The following is a 20,688-nucleotide window of genomic DNA, read 5'->3' as shown; positions in this document are numbered from 1 at the left end:
GGGTTTTTCATTCCCTTTCCTCCCTCTCACTTGTGCCTGCCTTAACAGCTATTTTGGCTGTTGCACAACTTTACTACATCTTTAGAATTCTGTCTGACTCAAGTACATTTAAATAGATATGTCTGAGGCTGAGATATTGCTATGTTGTTCCTGGCGCAATTGCCTCTCTTTAGGGAACATTTACTCTTTTTTGTCCTGACTTTTTGTCTGGAAAAACCACTAATGTCAGTTAAGTTTCTGTGGTGAAAATGTATCAATAGATTTTTATTTTATATAGAAAGAGTAAACGGCTACAGATACAGTTAAAATACTTGTACTTTAACGATATAGAAATGTACAAGTACAAAAATGTGAATATAAATCACATTTCTTTTCTTAATAACAAAAAAAATGTCCATTTTAGTCACCTGAAAAAAGATTCCCACTTTAGCAATATGAACAGGTCTTGAAATTGATAAAGGTTTTCCAAGATGAGAAAAATTCCAGCTGAACCTGGAAGAAATCCCTCTATTCAGAAAATAGCAGGGCTTTGCCTATCTAGTAAACAAAGAAAAAAAAACAACAAACTATACATCCTGTGAGGATCTACAAGCATAAAGCAATATATTCTTGCCAATGCTATGAGAATGAAAGAAATCTCACTTGAACTGTCAGTCTAAGCGTTCTATTCTTTTCTCTCCTTGTGAGACCCAAATTACTACTAGTAATTTGTAGTAAATTCAGGAGAAACTTTTTAAAAAACCCACTGGCTTGGTTTTCAGTTTTTCCTACTACAGTAGTAGGTTAATTTATGTGAAATTTTAATTACACACACAAACAACAAAAGTAACAAAAGTTACATGCTGTATTGCTGCATGTGAAAAAAACCAAAAAAGTTTTCAACATAAGCCCCTGCTTCCAATATGGCTCAGTATTAAATGAGATTAGTAAGCCAACTGTGTGGGTTGTCATATGGAGTCTAGTGTTTACTGACATGGATATACTGCGTCCACAATACAATGCCTTGATTTGAGTTGTTCTTTTTGTTCAATATTGTATTAGTCCTTATCCATGAGTCTAACTCATCTTTCTTGGCCTGGGGTCCTGAATGAGTTGGTATAGCAAAGTAGGGGTACCACATGGGACAACTGTTTACGTTCTATCCCAAGTACTGAAGTCCAGGGTTTGGGATCTGAGCACCCATTTCTTCTTACAAGACAACCATAGTCTGTTTTCCTAAGAGAATTCCTTGCTAGAATGTATGGATAGGTGGTTTAGCAAAGTTTTAAAAATAAAAAAAAATTCAATAAATATGAAGTTGTTTTTTTTTTCCTTTGGAATTTCTTTTCATTTTATTTGAATTACAACTCAAATGGTAATCATTAAAAGGAGAATAGGCTGCAAGAGAGAAGAGTTAGACATAGATCAGGAGAAACATTCCATGGCTCCTATCACTGTCTTTGTAGGGGATTATCCGGGAAATTCATGGGTCATCTACCGCCACCACCTGTGTCTCCTAGAATGCTTCCATCAACGTTGCCTCCATACAATCTTAAACATCCACTGGTCAGATTTTGTGACCAATACATCTGGTCTAGAACAAGCAGCAGTCACAAGTATAGAGGCCATGTTACCGAGAACACAGCTGTGCTGGGCAGGGCACGTCTCCAGGATGAAGGACCACCGCCTCCCGAAGATCTTGCTTTACGGTGAACTTGCCACTGGCTGCCGTATGAGAGGAGCCCCGAAGAGAAGATACAAGGACTCCTTGAAACAACATCTCAGCCTCGGCCACATTGATCACCATAACTGGTCTACTCTGGTCTCCAATCGGGAGCTCTGGAGACACACCATCTATAACGCAGCTGACTCCTTTGAGAAAGCACGCAGGATCACTCTTGAGGAGAAAAGGCAACGCAGAAAGAATCGTGTCTTGCAGAAGATACCACCTAAGGAGTCTTTCTGCTGTGCCTTTTGCAATCGGATATGTCTGTCTCGTATTGGCCTCATAAGCCACCAGCGTGCCTGCAACAAATGTGGGTAGAGCCTTCCCAAATCTTCGTTCGCGAAGCCTAGCCATGATGATCTGGCAAATGCAAGAAGAACCATTACTTCACCTATTAAAAATTATCAAAGTGTATTTGGAAGCCTAGAAAGGGTATGAAACTTCACAGGTGATCAAAAGATGTGCACAAATTCAAGATTGCTCCATAGAACAATGAGGAAGAGGTGCTGCTTTATTACCAGCTATACTGGACTCTTAATCTCTGATTATATTTCAGACAAATGTTCATTAATGTCACATAACGGAGAAATTCTGACTTGGGTGAACATCAAAGGAAAAGTAAAGTCTATAGGATTTGAAGAGAATCTGGTGAGTAACAAGGATGCCAAGATATCCTTTCCAGTATGCACACATATAAAGTAACCCCTGACCCATCTAGCACATGCTGCTGCAATCCAGAAAAGAAAAACAAAAAGATGCATCTGAAAAAGCTAAGGAAATCAGAACAAAAGCACAAGTCCTGAAATCTTACATCCCTCCAATACAGCCCCAGATGCCTTGAAGGGGCTTAGAAAGAAGTGTACAATTAATCCTGAATCAAAAAGCCAGTAGCCCTTAGCAATTGATTCACCAGTCTCCAGTCTCCTGTGCATGGAGGGGACATTTTCACCGAGGTGGTTGTGTTCTAGGCACTGAATCACAGGGCAGGCTGAGCAAAAGCCCTTGGAAAATATCAGGATGAAGCTGCTGCTGAGGTCACATGAGCTGATCCAGCTCTGGGGCTGAAGACCTGTGGTTCGAGGGACAGAAGCCAGGGAAGTTAGCACTAGTGGAAACATGCTGTGAGTGCTATTTTTCTTCCACATCATTGCAGAACAAGGGAGAAGTCTGAAAACATACTACAGTAAGTTCCCACCTTTGATTCACAGCAAAATATCTAGAAAGCAGGAATTCAGGCTGGTGAAATGGATGGGACTAAGCACCACAAGTGGTGAGGGATGATGGATTGGACTTTGCCAAAAAATTGCTGAGGAGAAGTCTTGTGGGCTTTAAGAAGAGACAGTTACATTCCAGGTGGAAGGCAGGCTGTTGCTAATGACCAACTGTGAGTGAGGTGTTTTGGCATCTGCCAAGATAACAAGCACATGAGTTTGTTCATTTATCTTTGAAAGGGGCAAGGTGAGGAAGAAGGAAGAAGACCACACTGTGAGCAGCTACTGTGAGTATCTTCCAGTAGTTCAGAGCACACTGTATTTTGGAGGTCCACAGTCTGGGCTCCCCTTTCTCTTGGTTTCTTCCCTTATTGCTTACTCCCATATTCCTCAATCCTGCTGAACCACTCTGAGACAGTAGGAAGTGAGGACTCTCAGTTGTGCTCACCTGGGACCACCTATGCAGCTCAAGGCTGCTGTCCCTGCTGAGATACTGCCCCCAGTGAAACCAGGTGAACTTCTGCTGTTGCTTTCTAACTGTACTCTGTGTAGTGGTTTGGACCTTGTTTTCCCCCAGAGGCTAAGAAAAGTGGTAACCCCCAAGGGGTGGAAACCCCTGGAAGTTTTGAAGTTTTGTCCAATGGGCGCTCCTGCAAAATGTAAACATTCCACAAGCTAAACGGAAGAGAAGAGTGGTAGTTTGGTTGTTGCAGGAGAGGTGGCCATGTTGCAGAGCCACGAGGAAGGGGCTCAGAGCCCCACAGGGGGGCTTTTGCCCCCAGCCCCCAGTGGGGGCCTGCGGGGACCTGGAACAGCATAAATGTGAGTGAGCAGAGACAACAGCGGCAGAACTGCACTGATCGGAGAAACAGTGGCACAGAGCCAGAAGAGATAAGACGAAGCAGCAGAGACATGCAACTGAGTAAGGAAGACACTGAGTTGTCCCGGAGAGCCGAGAAAAAGAGTCAGCAGCAGAGCTACAGAGTTCTGGGGGTAAGAACTGAACCAGACTTCCCCCAAACTCCTTTGAGACCTCCGAGAAAGGAGGAGTAGATGGACTCCTATTTGAGAGGAGCCTTGGAGTACAGCAGCACCGGAGAGAGAGGAGCTGAGAAGCTCAGTCATCCTGAGAGCTGAGCCAGGACGGTGTGGGAGGTTGGCCTTGGGGGCCCTCCCTTGCTGCAAGCTACAAAGAAGCTCGCAGCCATCTTGAAGCAGGGCACAGAGGCCCTGCAAGGAGCTTGAATCTCCTGGAGATACCAGACTGTCACAAAGACCCCCTGCGTCTTGTGATATGACCGTGGTGGAACAACCTTTGTCTGGGGTGATGTAGTCCACGGAGGAAGACCCCTTTGCCTGCGTCAAGGGGCCGAGGGAGCTTGGATACCTCCCTCGTGAGTGCTGGCAGAAATCCAGCTATCAGCTGCTGCATGCATGTGGAGAGGACAGATGACTGCTGCTGTAGAAGATACTCCTGCTTAGAGACTGGAAGGGATCTGTCCTTCTTCCCTCCTGGACTTTTATTTGGAGGGGAGAAGAGATCTGATCCATTGTAAATATTATATGTCATGGTAGAAATAGTTGTGATTGTGTGTATAATGTGTTATAGTATTTATTCGTACAGTCATTGTAATATATTCCCTTTCCCCCATTTGGAGTCTGGTGTGTTTTGTCTGGAAAAACCCATCTCACATTAGGTTGAGATGTGGGAGGGGGCTTAGACTAGAGAATTAGATTTCTGGGGCTATCTTAAACCATGACACTCTGTAAAACAGTTTCTATGTTTTCAAGAAAATATGTGCAATTTTTAAATCTTCACCTGTAGACAAAAATACATGAAGTAATCAATTTAATGGTTAGGCATCATGGGTGGAAAAACAATTTTCATCACCGTTGTGCCAACCTCCATTTCCTCCTGTCACAAAGCAACAATAATAATGTTTTCTTGCAAAGGACTTAAATTAACTTTTTCAGCTGAAAAGAAAGTATTATTTTTATCAGGTACATTTAACAGAAAAGAATGGTTTTGACAATTGGTCAAGCAGGACATTGTCTTCTTTATTTCAAACACCATTTATTAACTATAAAGTTTAGTAGTTTCAAACATAAAATCAGAAATAGCATTTAAGTTCTCCTTGCCTCCTGATATTCGCTTTATGTTATTTTCTCTGCTGTAAGACTGACACACCATTTAGCAATCAGTGGAAGGGCTTGTTTTCCCTTTAGAAGTAAAAGCAAGTTCATGAATGTGAAAATATGGGAAGTCTCACCCATATTTTATTAAAGGAGGTGTTAATATGCCTTCTTCAGGGAATTTCTCAGTGTGAAAATATGCAAATTCCATTACTTATAAAAGCACAAAAAGAACTTGATGTACACTGATAAAAAAATAAAGCCTTTCAGAAAATAACAGGCAACTCACTGGGGCATCACTGACCTATTCCTTTCTCACTTATTAAATGAATCTGAGAGCCGTTTCAGGATTGTATTGATCGTGTTTTTAAAATGACAGGTGACCTCCAAATCACTTCACAGACCAGTGTCTTTTAATGGAGCACAGAGCTGCTTGTCAGTGGTGCCCTCAGAATTGAAATAGACATTGATGGACAAGACCTTCAACCGGCTATTTAAAACATGCAGATTTCCCTGATTAGACTGCTCTTTTTTGTTGGATTTTTGTTTTCATTGCTGTTGCTTAGGTGTATTTAATGAAATTTTATTGATTAGATGTTTAGTGTTACAGTACATTAAAAGAATGTTTGCAATCCTGTAAAGAATTTGTGTTCACTGACATTGTAATGCAAAGGTTTTGCTGCAGGTTTATAAAGAGGGTTGTGTTATTAGCTACAAATGTATTCTTCTCTAGGATAGTATTATGTGTATAAGCTTGACTCATTTCTGGTTTTGAAAATGCTCATATGAAATTTCTGTAAGTTAAACAGGGTATTCGATTCAGACATGAATATTTTGCTACTTATAGTACAACTCAGCGAGATTAGTTTCACAAGTATCAATATACTTGTAGTAGCTCAAAATTTGCTGCAGTTTTTTAGTACTAGAAAGGTGAAAACAAATTATGATCTATCTTTTGGTCAACACCTACGATATTGTTACCTGTGCTTGCATGTTTTATTTACGTACAGCAACCCTGTAAAACAAGTGCTTTCTTTAGAAATGGTGGGCGTTACATGCGTTTTCTCAGAGCCTGCTTTTGCTCTTTCAGTATCCATTGTCTACACAATACTTCATTATAAAGTGTTTTTAAAAAATGAAACCTTGATCACAATTACAGCAAATGTTTATTAAATATGAATAAAGGAAGAAGAAAAATCAAATTATGTATAATCGTTCTTTGCTTCCTAACTTAATCTGTAATGAAGTTTTCCTGGTTTTGATTTTCCTTTAAGAGAAAAGTGAATGTTATAAAATTGTAATGGAATCTAAATTCAACCACATTAGGAATTTCTCCAGCTTACCAAGACAATACTTTTCTAAAGTTCTGTCATTAAAGCATTTACTTCAAGAGTATTTGCAATTTCCTCTCCAATTTTTTCCTCTTTGAATTAGATTACTCTCCTCTGTGTTTCACCCCAAAAAGATGCTAATTAAAATGGCCCTGGACCGAAAGTGGACTCCTCTGTGAGGTTATAGCACATCTTCTTCTGTCTTGACAATTTTTATATAACAGTAATTCTCTGTGTGATTCTGCCTTATGTTGGTTGCACATACTTAGTTTTTCACATTGTACATAATTTTGACCTGTTTCAGTACTTTTTTTCCCCATTTTAAAGTTCAGCTCTCATGATTTCTGAGTGAAATTATTCACACCATTTGACAGGAATCCCATTTATCCTTTCCCAAATCCCATATCTTTAAAAGTTTAAGTGAAGCCATGGATATTGTATATTAACTCTCACAAAGGGAAGAATACAACCCCTGAGCTCCAGAGGTGACATTAAGACTATTATATTTTGCCCTAGTGTGGTGCAGTCAAACTTCAGACACATTTGTCTCAGTTAGGATGGACACAAGCATCTCCCTCTGCAATTTGAGCTAAAGAAGCACTACCCAGCTCAGAAGTCATACAGTTGCATTTATCCCACTCCTGGGATAATGCTTCTTGTCTCTCAGTAAAGAATATACACTGTCTTGCTGTTAATGTGTGTGGAGCGTGAACCAGATTCAGTTTAAGTTCAACCAGCTTGTAAAAATATACTTTGTCTAAATAAATTCAGAGATGCAGAAAGCAACTCAGACTACTTATTTTTTAAACGTCACCATTAAAAATCAGTTGTTAGAAGTATCCCCAGACAAATCGGTCCATGTGAGCTCTCTAGAAACAGAAAATTGTGTTCTGCCCAGCTTCTTTCTGCCTGGGAGAATTTGTATTCGTAGTCGCTGAGAGCACATTAAACTGCATGCACAGAGCCCAAATGTTTGCCTTTTCTTATTCCAGACAGGTATCATTTCAGTCCAGGAGGGGTAGCTCCATAAATCAGGAGCCTGGTTCTGTCACCTGATGATTAAGACACATTTTTTACAGGAGGACAGCACCGGGTCCTGGCCCTTGTGCCAGGTACTGTTGTGCATTTTCCTTTCGTCATTATATGTAAAAGAGATTTTGAACAGAAATTGGAAACATGATATTCATTCTCCTTATTCCACTATAAAATACAACTATTCTCGGTGATCTGAGCAGAATATTTTCTGATTAAGTGAAAGAAAATCACAAGAGTATCAGAAAATAAATGTTACTGTAAAGTCAATTATTCAATACCTCAGTATTATATGTGATGCTTAGTTGCATTATTAACAATCGGTAAATTTCTTGCTAATCTCCTAATGAAAGCCTAGAAACAAATTTTGGAAGTTACAGCTCTGAAATTTTGGAATCCTGCAAGCAGTACTGCTTGGAAAATTATTCTGTATCATCAGGGTGCCAAAATGCTGGCCCAGCAGAAGTCCTCTGACATAATTTTTTGAAAGTGTGCATTTTTTAAGCCTTTTTATTTATGAGGAATCAGTGCTTTAGAATTTTAAGGTAGGGGAATCAATTAATTGTCATGTTTCTTTCTTTGTTTTCAGGGCATTGAATAATTGGAAAATTAATTTGGAAAATGTTTTCAATTAGAAAAAAACAAAAACAAAACATCTTTTCTTGACTATGTTTATTTTCACAGTCTTTCCGTATACAGTTTTTGAATTTATTTTTACATTTTTTTTCTTGATCAAAGAGCTTCATCCAAGTTTTTGACAGGAGTTGAGAAATTTGTGCTATGTTCTATTCTATTGTAAGGTGATGACCAAAGAGTAAAGGAACTTAATTTTAACATAAAAAGGGAAAATCACAATGGAATTTTGTATGCAAATTAATTTTAATGGTTATTCTATCTCTTATTGCAAGTTATTCCCACATCAGTGTTATATCTCCCTATGATATTATGTACCTTGAAGTTTTGACTGTTTGGGGGGAAGGGGGTTTTGTCTTAAATTAAATCCAGAGTTATTCTCATGAGTGTAAAATGTTAATCAAAGCTGATGTTTCTAGTGGCATAATAACTTACTTCTAACTAATCTTTGCAAGTGAATGGATGCTATCTGTTAAAGTGCTAAAATTCTTAGCAAAACTACATATTCAGAAAAGTTCCTATCAAAGTACAGATTCTATATAAATGTCTTAGATGTATTTATGAGATCACAATAAAAGTAGGGAAAGAGACAGAGATTTCCTAGTTGCCTTTGTTGTATAAAACCAACAAAGTTGTTCTATAACAACAACAAAGTGGTACTGTTATATATGTTGCCTGTTGTATAAAATTTTAAAAGGCTTCCTAGCCAGGAGTGTCATAAATACAGAAGAACTTGGGACAAAAGGCAAGGGTGAGTTTTCTGGTAGGTAACTGTAGTTTCACAAGCTGACAGGACAAAAAGAATAAATAATATAAGGTGAAAATAATAATTATTCAACTTTTAGTTTTAGAAGGAAACCCATTTAAATATCCTTTTCCTTAGGTTACAGGAGGGCATCTATGGAAAAAACCAATACAAACTAAAGAAGTTGATCAAAATTTGTAGCTCCTGAAGTAGCATTTTTACACTCTTCATGTCATAAAGTAACAGCATTGTTGTACCTGGTAGGGTTGTCCTGATTGCAGCCCTCATATTTACTAATCTGATGTATACTTGTAATGAAAACATATTTCATAAATAAATCACTTAATTTCCCACAACAAAACTTTTGGGATGAATTCCTACTCCTATATATCCAACAGCAAAATTTCCATTAATCATAAAGCAGATAGTATTTTACCCTTTACCCTTTAAAAGTCTCATTATGAAAGCATAATGAGAAGCTGTTTTACCTATACCATTAGCAATGCAATCCTCTATCAGAGTTTTATGCTAATACCAAGCTTTTTGTTGGCTTCACTCTCGAGGTTTCCTCTCATTTCAGTGAAATAAAATAGTTCACCTACAATAATATAACATATTCTAATTAGGATGATGAAAAATAAAACACGCTTCTGTTATTTCAGGGACACAAGCACCTTTTAATTATTCTATTAATACAGTGGGTACATTATTTTAATGGAGTCTTGACTGTATTAAGTGGTGCACTAAGCCTTTACATACCAATTTCTGTCTTCAAAGTCTTGAGCTAACACAGACTAAGTACACTAAGTATGCTGATAAATTTGCATTAAATGAAGGAATAGCTTTTCTCCCAAGGACTAGGAAGGAAAATTGTCATGGGAGCGTGAGCTACATCTAAGAGTCAAAAATGAAGGCTCCAAAAAAAGGAGATGGAGAGGTTGACTGTAGAAGAGGAAAGAAAAAAATCCAGACAAGATAGATTTTGTGGCTAAAAAATTAGTGGATAAATAAGTGTGAGCAAACAGGAAAAAAAAAGAAAAGTAGTATTTCAATAACTCTGTTCATAACAAACCCTGCTAAACATCTGAGTGCATTGGCTTCAATTCCTCTGCTTTGTTCACATTTCTAACTCCTAATGTTTCTTTGTTTCCTTTGCTTATTTTTATTTGGCACAACAAATGTTATGGGTCTCATCAGGAAAATATGTCATCACAGATTTATTGCAACTCCATATTGACAACCTCAAGCATTCAAAAATAGGGGATGTGGCACAAAAATCATAACATTGTCTTTAAATAATCAAGAAGTGACATAAATAAATGTGTAGGCTTACATCTCATTTCTGAGCTGTTATATTACACTTGCTTTATACATCAGACTTTTTTCCTAATCATGAGAACTTTAAGTGTATTTGAAAAATAAACAGAAAAAATATAAGATTCTCAAGTTACTACGTCAGCAGCTGGGGTTTGAAGATAAGTATTTAATTTTATTGACACGTTAACTTTGAGTGTGGATAATATAGATAACTCAAAGAATTATATTTACTCCTGGCTATTTCTTTAGGATATGGAAAGTTTTTAAAGATCGAGAAAATGTGAAGACTTCAGCTAACAGCTGGACAACCATATTGGTTCCAAAGTACCAAAGTCAACATGTATTGCTAGAAGTATATTGTCTTTTACAGTAACTTTACAGAAGTTACTGTAAATCTGTAAATAATTAATATACTATTTTTTGAAAATTGTATGCTGAGATTGACTATTTTAGAAAGAGATGTTAAAATAATATCTGTTATGTTGTACTTTCTAACTACCTCTTCCAGGATACAAAAGAATTGGAACAAGGTGTGCTAAGTGATTCAGTGATTTCCCCCAATGTACTAGTGTGTGTTTTATTTACAGCTAGGCATTGCAAAAATCAAAGCTTTTATTTAATTTTTCTTTCTTTTTTCCCCTGTGCAAAACTACTACAAATATTCAGCCTTTCGAGAAGATCAGAAGGCATCCTGCAGTCCAGGTTATAAAATTTCTTAATCCATTTACATTTTATAGAGTTCAATAAAATTGGTTGCAGGTTGTAAAATGTAAGTCCTGAATCCTTCTCTTGTGATGAAAACTGCACAGTTATGCAATATATAACATTGTTCCATGCTAAACATCTGTCTATTTATTTATATGTTTAAATAGCTGTACATGTGGATTCAGGCAACTAGGATACAATCTATGGTAATTGCGAAGTACTTCGTGGAAATCTCTCTGGAGCCTCAAGGTGGTGCATGCTGCAGCAACCTGGCAGAATCCTAAATTCCATGAACAACACTCACCAGACATTGGTTTCCTGAGTTGAGCTGAAATTTTTGGGGTTTTTTTCTGTAAATCCCTAAGGGGCTGGCATTTGCCATATCGCAACTTGTTCCTTTGTGCTGGCAAAAATGCCAGAGATTGGCCAAGCCTGCTTATAGTTGCTAGAAAACCATGTTCTGTGCAAAGGACTTACTATGGTCTAAAATTCTTTTTCAATCAAAACCAAAAATAGCTTTTGAGCTTCAGTTGACTGTACAAGCAACTGAATGTGGGGATTTCTGATCATGAGGGAAACACAAATACCAGTTATAAACTATGCTCAAATTCTTAGTAGAAAGACCAACAAAAGAAGGGTTCTCACCTCTATTTTAATGCACTCATCTCTTTTTATGCTTTTCCATGTCAAATGTACCAAATGCTCCTTGTAGCACTGTGGCAGCACAGCATGAAATTTATCTAGAGTCAGAACCTAAATAGATGGATGTAGTTTATAAGCATCTTTAATGTGCTTTTGAATTTAAGTCTTAACTTACACAATTTATGTCTTATGCATCATGATAAGCAAATCACCAATTCTGAACAATATCACATTTATTTCTCTTGAGTAAAACCTTCATTTTGACGTTAAATGCACTGAAACAGTTCTCTGTTATAATATCCTTCTATTTTCAGCCATTCTTTGAAGTACTATATGGTTATTCAATTTAGCTGCACAGAAGGCAACTACTGTAAACACCACAATACATTTATGAAAAGTAAAAATAATTCATGGAGTTTCTAATCCAAGAAAGCAAGCAATGACTGACCAAATGGACCTGTAAACTAATACTTAATCTACTAGAGGTCATGCTGTGTCAAAGATTTACTGTAAAAAATAAGGGAAATAAATTTAAAAAAAAAGGTGGTTTAATTATTAGTTGCTGGTCTCCTCAAACAATCTGCCTGCCAGGAAATTTGTCTGGGGAGGTTGAATACTTTCCTATTTAAGCTATATGGGCACAATTCTTATCTTTTGAAATAAATAATCTATAGAAGTGTCTTCGGAGAAAAAATCTTTACAGTGATTAAAATGTAATTGCTCACTGGGAACTTGTTGCATAATTCAGTATCTGTCTCTATAATGGGAACAAACTGTATGGCTTGAGCATGCTTTTAGATGCAGATTGAGCTCTTTTCTATATCCAGGATGAAAGGAAGCCTTGGACTTGTCTGATAACTGCATTTGATTTTAGAATGAAAGAAGACAGACAAATTGGGAAAGTAAAAATTCAAGATCAAAGCTCCATCACAGAATCTTTTACCAGCCTGAGAAATAGAATACAATGGTTAGGGTGCTTTTATTCAAAGGTGTATCAAAAGTGGATGCTTGATTTTAGAGACAGTTTTTCTTTATTCTCAGGCTTGCACAGAGTGGATGCAACCTACAAGTCAAAAAAAACTAGATTAGAGGAGAAAAATAGCTGTGTTCAGGAAAACCTTTTACTTGCCCAGTCCTGAGGTCACTGAAGTAAACTTCAAAGGAAGGTATTCATATCCCTTCTACTTTAATATATTAGTGTTGTCTTTGTAATCTATCTACCAAGGGTCATCAGGAGGCAAACTCTGGTAATGCTCAAAGTAGTTCCATTAAAAAATGCAACAAAACAAAACTCTAAACATTTTATTATGCTTGGTCTCAGTCTAACATCTTTATTTTCTATTTCAAGGCTTGAGAAAAGTAAAAAAGTAAAGGGGAAAGGTAAGGTATTTCCAATAACCCCTTTTCACCTAGCTGATCCATATTATGATTAAATCAGTGATTAGATAACCTTACGCACTCACTTTTACTGCTAATATTTCCTTGCTAGGTAGTTCTAGTGAACAGAAAAAAATTCTTTTGTTCATATAAAAATGAAATTGAGAAATAAAATTTCAGAGAAAGAAGTGATCAAGATCCTCAGCATATACACACAACATATTTATTCAGATTACAGCCTGTTGGACCTAATGCTCTTTTAAAATTCCCAGCTTCTGAGAAATATTGTCAGACCACTAATATATAGTCTAAACTCCATAGCTTTGCATCCCCAAAGATGCTGTTGTCAGTTTAGCTTTCTCCACGATCAGTCACAGTGGATTCTCAAAAATACTAATTCATCGGGTGCATTGACTATCCCAGAGCTCTGGGAGTTCCTGATTAAATAACTCACCTCCACCATATTTCAGCATTGTGAGAAAGTAAAACTACATGAGAGAATTGTTTGTGTTTGCAGTTGCCGATTCATTTGAAGAGAGGGTGTGTCATAAATTGTGAAGCAGGTGGCGTTTCCTACTGGCTGATGGTTTGATGCACAGGTATGTTACATTGTCTTAGTCCAGATGGCAAAACACATATATCTGAGAGCAGGACATAGCCTGCTAGGCTTTGAGCAACTGGATGTAGTACATTCTTCTAACTGTTGATGTCCCTCAGAGAGCAATGCAGCAGCTGTCCCAACCTAATTAATTGTGGTCATGAAGCATACAGCTGTAGCTGCAAGCACAACCAAGTATTTTCTGCACTTGACATGCCCTCTGCCCTTTTTACCTTCAGTATAAGCTGCTTGATTTTTTCGTCTTAGAGCTAGTAAGGACTAGGGTTTTTTAATGGTGTTGGTTATGTTGTGTGAAAAACAGACAGCAGAGCACCTGTGCTGTGTGAGAGATGCTTGCTCTGGAATCCATAGTACTTCACAATAAATAAGTAGTTGTTACATAGCTGTTACATAGATCCAGACATGCTCGGTGCACAATTGTGCTATCTCTGCTGCCATGCTATATATGTTCATGTTTGTGAATATAAATGTGTGCAGGTACAGGAAGTCTTTAAGATAATGAAGAATATAGACAGCACTTAATGCTTCCTCCACAGAAAATATTTGAATTTCAGTTTCCAAAGGGAAATCACTGAGCCTGTGAAATAGGCCAGGAAGAAAGAAAGAAAGAAAGAAAGAAGGGAAATCAGTTCCCTTAACCTCCTTGAACTTAGATGGGGAAGTTAAGCAATAGAATATATAGCCTCAGCATAGGAAACAGAAGTCAAGCCAGCCAAAGGGAGAGAAAAAATAAGAGAAATACAGAACAATAGTGATAGGCTTCTTCCCAGAGGATGTATTTGCTCTGCTACATCTTTGCAAGGCAATTGATGACTAGTTGTTCAGGCTATCTACAGCTCTGAAAAAAATTTGTATGTAATTATTCTGTGACTTTGCAAATGTCAGTGTTGTAAAGGAAATGATGGGGCTAGAAGCATTTTAGAGAACAAATCAGAGCTAATTTTGGCTTAATAAAATGAACAATTTATTTAATCAAACAGAAAATGTGTTTTAGACAATACGGAGTGTGTGGCAAACAATATAAGAAAACAGAGGTTTTTTTCTAAAGCAAAACTTTCACTACTTTTTGACTAAATCTCAGTTTGAAATGTACTGTTTACTCAAATGTCTCCTCTTTTCTTAGTTTTACTCCTTTCCATGTAACAATAATGATTTGAGTCACAGCTGTTTTACTGGAAAAACCTCCTCCATTTCAATGCAAAGAAGTAAATCTGTTTAAAACAGCTCCAGTGTTAGATTAAACTAATCTATTTCACTTTGCACAAAAATGGACTGGAAATTAACATGATCAGTTATGGCATCTCAGCTGTGAGGCTGGTAACAAGCAGCTGTGAGAGATAATTCCATAAACTATTTCATCCAGAGGCATAAGAGCATTACTGTTTGTGCCCTGACATATTGAGAAGTCCTGTAAACTCTTAATTCATGGGCTAGTTACAAGGAATATGTATTTGTTTATGTCTGCTTATAATTAACAAGCAAATCACTACAGACCCATTGTGAAAGTGAATTGCACCTTGCAAATGACTATGGATATCTGGATACTTAAGACTTTCTGTGTTAAAATGCATCTGGATGCAAATAAAGAACAAGTAAAATACAAAAGCACTTTCAACAAGGCAAAAACTTTTAGCATAAGTAGAGTAATTGTGAAGCAAGAAAAGCAAAAATCAGCAAGTGATCTATCAGCTGTTGAAAATGTTATTTGACTGCTGTTTACCAACTTTGTGGTAAAAAGAAGACCTGAAAGGTCTGAAAAGGCATGTCTCAGTTATCATGAGATAACTGATGTCTAACTACAGATGTCTAATGATTTGAGATGCCCTTAGATGTCCTCCCTGGCTTTTCAGCCACTCCTTCCAAAGGGTGCAGAATTCTCATGGCTCTAATTTTCGTCAGCCTTGTGTGGATATCTTAGAAACACTACAACATCTCAAGTGGTAGTTGGCATATCCGTTTAGGTAAATAAATTTAGGTATCTGAGCAGAATTCCACTCTCTGCAAGGGAGAAATATTAGATGAATAAAAAGTAAAGACTTTCAGAGTTCTCATTCAGACAAGTCCTTGTCTTTGGTAAATGTTTTATCTGAGTGACAACTTAGCCCTCACCACAATTACTTGAACCAGATTTTGTATTGCCTTTTCTGTGGAAACAGTTCAGGAGTCTACAGTCTATTATTATGAGCAAATACTGCAAAACATGCAAAACTAAAATGAGTCTATGAATTTCCAGCTGTGTGACAAAACGCTTGTTTGGTTTGTTAATATATGAACAGAACAAGAGTCTCTAAAAGCTTGGCGTATGCAGTTTGAAACAAATGCTAAAAAATTGAACTTCAAAACAAGTGGAAGATCTGCCATAATTACAGCTATCTTATGGATAAAAGAAGCAGTAGTGACATGCACATGGTCCCTCTTAACAAGTGACTAAATTGTTTATCTTAAGGTTATAATTCTACTTTTAACATAAAAAAATAGAGCTTACTGAGGATGACTAAAAGTTATATTAGAATCAGAAAAAAATTAGTTGGTAGTAAATGCAAGTAATCATATAGTCAAACCTTTCTCCACATGCTGTGCTCAGATATCTTTAAATCATTCCTGACAGACTTGCCTGATAATGAAGGTTATAAAACGTTCCCAGACACCTATTTCATTGTTCACTGTTCTTACAATTCATAAGTGTGTTTGGTTGTTTTTCCTAATATCTCTGTCTTCTTTTCTGTTTTATTTGCTATTTATATGGGAACAGAATATTCCCTCCCTCTTAACTTGTTCCCTCCTCATCGGGATAATGAATTTTTCCCAATACTTTAGTGCTTACAAAACAAGTATGAGTTTATCAGGTAAAAGTTACCTTTCACTTAAAAGAGAAGTGCACTGACCGTGTCTACACGGTCAGCAGCCTTCTCTTCACTGTGAACATTGAATACATTCCACCACTTCAGACTATAAGACAATTAGTACTAATACTCTCCTACACAAATGACTAACTACACCTATTAAGTGTTGTTTTGGAATTATTTTATCAGTAAGCAAATCACAGCTTCAAACAATCTTGTATTCAGCAGCTGTACCAGTGGATATCTACCTTAAATGACCTTTACTATCCTTCAACTTTGATGAAAAATTTTGAAAAAAAACACCTATACTTTTAGAAAACAGTAGCTGAGATACATTGGATCACAACCTTGACTGTCATATAATTATTAACTATTATTGTCCAACATTTTATCTTTAGAACTGAAGGTTCAGATGTATTGAAATATTGCTGTAACAACAGGACACTGCATGGGCAAAAGAACATTATCCCAGAATACAAGGTATTCTAAAAATCACAATAAAAGCTATGTTTGAAGAGGAATAAATCAACGAAGCTTTTCCAGAGGGAAATCCTGCACAAAAAATCATATAAACAAATATTAGCACTATACAGTTTAAATTTTCAAGAGAAATTTCAGGGTATCCTAGAAGGACTATTAAAAAAAAATGAAACAAAACACAAAACCAAACCAAAAAGAAAAAACCCTAAATGTATCAGTCACATCAGATAAAAAATTTGGGAACAAACCTTAAAATAAGCAGTCCTTTTCCCAATAGAGGAGATTTAAATTAGGTTCTTCTTTCTCCTAGTATGTGTTGTTCAACATAACAATTAATTATCTGAAAGAGAAAGTAAGTAGTGAGAATAAAATTTACTGATAAGCTTAAATTATTCATGATAGTAAAAGTAAAAAAAGTAGTTTAAAGATGTGCAGAAGTATGTCAAAATATTGACTGACTAGGCAATAAAGTGGCAAATGAAATTCAGTGTTGATTAGCGCAAATTAGCACACATAGGAAAACAAGCCAAACTATATACAGTGACTGATTCTAAATAGTTACTGCCACAGAGGGCTGAAAACTATGTTTTACTAAAGATAGTTATATGAATATTTTGATTTAACGCTCATTTTTTAAAAAAAGGAAATTTTAAGATCTATTAAACAATAAACAGAAAAAAAGTCTGAAATAATCCTTATATAATATTGCGATGAGTCCTGAATATATGGACTTCTGATTCCTTTTTGTGAAAAGAGTATAGTAGAGCTAATAGAAATACAGAGAAAGTAAACAAGTTTTGTTGAAGATTTGTACACAATGATTTCTGTTTAAGAAGAAATTAAATATACTAGAACTCATTGAAAGTCAGAGCTGGAGAAGAACTTGAAATGGAATCACCAGTATGAGAAATTAACTTGGAAATCCTTATTCAGCAGAGGAAGTGGGGTCAGCATTTTTTTTGACATGAAAGTGGACTTTTTAAAAATATATATATAATTAAACCATTGCACCCATCATTCCAAGATAGTAAGAAATTATTAAGCTCATGGAGGAAAAGCACAGTATCCGCTGTGAAATATTAAGAAACAACACTGGACTGCTTCAGTTCATCAGAATTGGGGACTGTTTCATACAGGCAAGCATCACTGTACATTCTGCTCCTTTACATTTACCTAAACTTTGCATAGTGGCCCCTTTTAAGAGATGAATTAATGGATTAGATGGGCAAGGCTATTAACTCAGTGGAACTGCTGTAGAAACTCCTGTATTCTCATATCTGCATTCAGAAAATAATTCAGTGATGGCTGTGGTAAGATTAGACCATCAGAACGTCCTCTCTTTCAGGAAGAAGTTTCAGGGGAGGGAAATGGTGATTATGATAAAGAGTCCACTTTTAGTTCACCTATTTTGTCACAAATCTGGGCAGATCCAGCACCCTGGAGGCCTTGAAGGAGTGAAAGGACAGCTCTGTTTGGTGTCAACCTCAGCCTCCCTGTTTTACCCTTTTCCTTGCTTTATCCTTATCCCTTTTTCATTTTAAGTCCCAGTTGATTTTAAACTGCATTCACATCCCAGTACCCTGGTCTGAAAGCATATCTAGCACACCTGAAGGCAGCTGTAGAGCATTAGGACATCCTCCAACATCCATGCCAGTGCTGAGGCTCAAAGTGTTATACAGCCTCACACTGCTGGCCATGTGTTGTGGGAGCAGAGCCCTCAATAAAATGCTTTACTAGCTCTCTTTATGAACACAAAGAAAAATACCAAAGTGCTTTTGCTACAAAAAATTCTCCTTTTAGGAAAGATATGAGAATGCATGTTAGAGATTGGATGTAATTACCTCTACTTCCTTCTTTGGAGGATGACAGGCTTTGCAGAAAGCAGAACATTATAACATGCCCACTGGAAGCCTCCCAAATTGTCGGAGCAACGATTTTGTAGCAAACACAACAGAAGGCAGACTGCAAACACAGAGAGAAGCTACTTCTATTAGTAGTGCTGGATATTTTAACAAAAAGCCAGTTTCTCTTCAGAAAGAATGACTCCTCTCACATTATTAACCAGCAGGTGGTATATACAGCAACACTGCAGCCCAGGAATGGGGAGACAAATGTCATCTTTCTTGCTCTGTAAGAATAACCAATTGATTTTCCTTTATGACTGAATTTAAACTGGAAAAATATCTCAATTCAAAATTGCTTTCACTGGACTTATTGCTGGCAGAAACCAGAACAGGAAGCTTTACTTTTGCTTCTGTTTTAAATCTACCAATTAATTCCTCTATTTCACTAACTCCATTATGTTTATTATACAAACACTGTTTTACATCAACATTAATGATGTTCCATTTCCCTACTTTTCCATTTTAGGATTTTTTTTTCTATATATGTTTGACTGTTTAAATAAATACATAAAATATATATATTTTATATATATATAAAAATATATATATATAAAGTGAAACATAAGCAAATGAAACTCCAGATAGTGAATACATGCTTGCATTATTTAAGTGTTCTACTTTGGAATGCCTCTGCAGCACAGCTGTAGTAGAGGGTTGGCCTTGTCTTGGATGAACTGAGTTTAGAGACTAAATTCTATTACTTGTCTGTTTCATGGATGACAGTTGCTAGGGAAGTACCTTAAAATTCCCTTTCTTTGGACTCTGAGTACTTTTGTAGCTGAAAACATCTGTCACAACTTAGGATTTATGCCCTTTTGGGACAAGTAGTTCCCTAAGGACAATATCCTCTGAACTTACAGTAATTTCGTACTGCAGCCTGGTACAAAGGTTTTGCGAGACATTTCAATTTGGACCTATCTGTTTACAGTCTTACTGGCAAAAAGTAGAGAAAGACACCCCAGACTGGAAATACAAACTCAAACTGTTGCTCTGTGAGCCAGTTTTCATTCTAATATAAGCTGTACATGCAACACACTCATCAGCATGGTAGCAGCCTGGTGCAATGCCCAAGTAATAATGATTCAGTGTGTTCATTAGGATACAGCAATAGGCTGGTGCAGCCTATTTAAGGTGCATGTTGGTAAGTCTACCTGAGCCTAACAAATTCAATCAGGTCTGAGTTAGCTCAGTTGTTCTTGTACTGCACTCTGTTACGCAGTGTAAGCATGGATGATGTTTCTTTCCAACAAACAAGAATTACTTGTTTTTAAAATCAAAGGTAATGTACTTCCACAATCTTGGGGTTTTGCACCATCTTGCATTTACATTTATGTTCCAACTTTATGAACCATCTTAAACTCTGTTAATGTTATGAACCTCTTTAATGCACCAAGTTCCTATTTTATGCATCATTGATGATGCTTCTGCAAAAGGAAAATATTTTAATTTTTTTTAGCTTTTTAAAATGTTACAATATGAAATTGAGCCAGACATTCTATGCTCTTAGTAGAGCTATGCAAGCAACATTTCTGTAATTGAATCTCCTGTACTGATAGGGCAGCAGCAAACCACAAACACTATACAGAGTATAACACAAGAATACTGTGTCAAGAAGATGGTACAGAGAAATGATCTTATCATATCACAGGAAAAAAAAGACGACTTAATACTGAAATATTAAAAGGAAAGTCAGTATATCTTCAATATAAAAGCCAATTATTAGAGGAAGGCAATACTTTACATAGTTAATCCTTTATCTCTGCTCTTCTATAATGTTACAAAAGTATGGGAAATATTACAGATTCATGACAAAAAACAGTTGAGCCCAGAGAGGTCTCATATATAAGGTCTTATCCTTTATGCGTCATATTTCACAAGTACTTTTACTCTGAAATGAGCATGTTTGTACACCTAAAAGTAGGACGAAGAATATGATCATATTCAAACCCTCTTCCAGGAATAGCAGCACTATGTCCAAATATCAAGAGGCTGTTACTTGCTCTCTCCTTAA

At 36.6% G+C, this 20,688-nt stretch overlaps 1 protein-coding gene across 1 annotated transcript in view; it reads right to left on the bottom strand.

The window, feature by feature from the left end:
- Positions 1–20,688, bottom strand: part of GPC5 (glypican 5) — a 611,018-nt gene that overhangs the window by 48,837 nt on the left and 541,493 nt on the right. The window contains exons 9-10 of the mRNA XM_039381946.1: positions 18,615–18,735; positions 17,022–17,113 (exon numbers count right to left, since the gene is read on the bottom strand). Coding sequence (XP_039237880.1) covers positions 18,617–18,735 — 119 coding nt within the window. The 3' untranslated portion in view covers positions 17,022–17,113; positions 18,615–18,616. The remainder of the gene's footprint in view (positions 1–17,021; positions 17,114–18,614; positions 18,736–20,688) is intronic.

The sequence above is a fragment of the Pipra filicauda genome, unplaced genomic scaffold, assembly GCF_003945595.2.
Source record: "Pipra filicauda isolate LSUMZ 115617 unplaced genomic scaffold, ASM394559v2 scaffold24_size8852520_pilon, whole genome shotgun sequence".
Taxonomy (NCBI): domain Eukaryota; kingdom Metazoa; phylum Chordata; class Aves; order Passeriformes; family Pipridae; genus Pipra; species Pipra filicauda.
The sequence above is the reverse complement of the archived record's forward strand: the minus strand, read 5'-3'. Positions and strand labels throughout refer to the sequence as shown.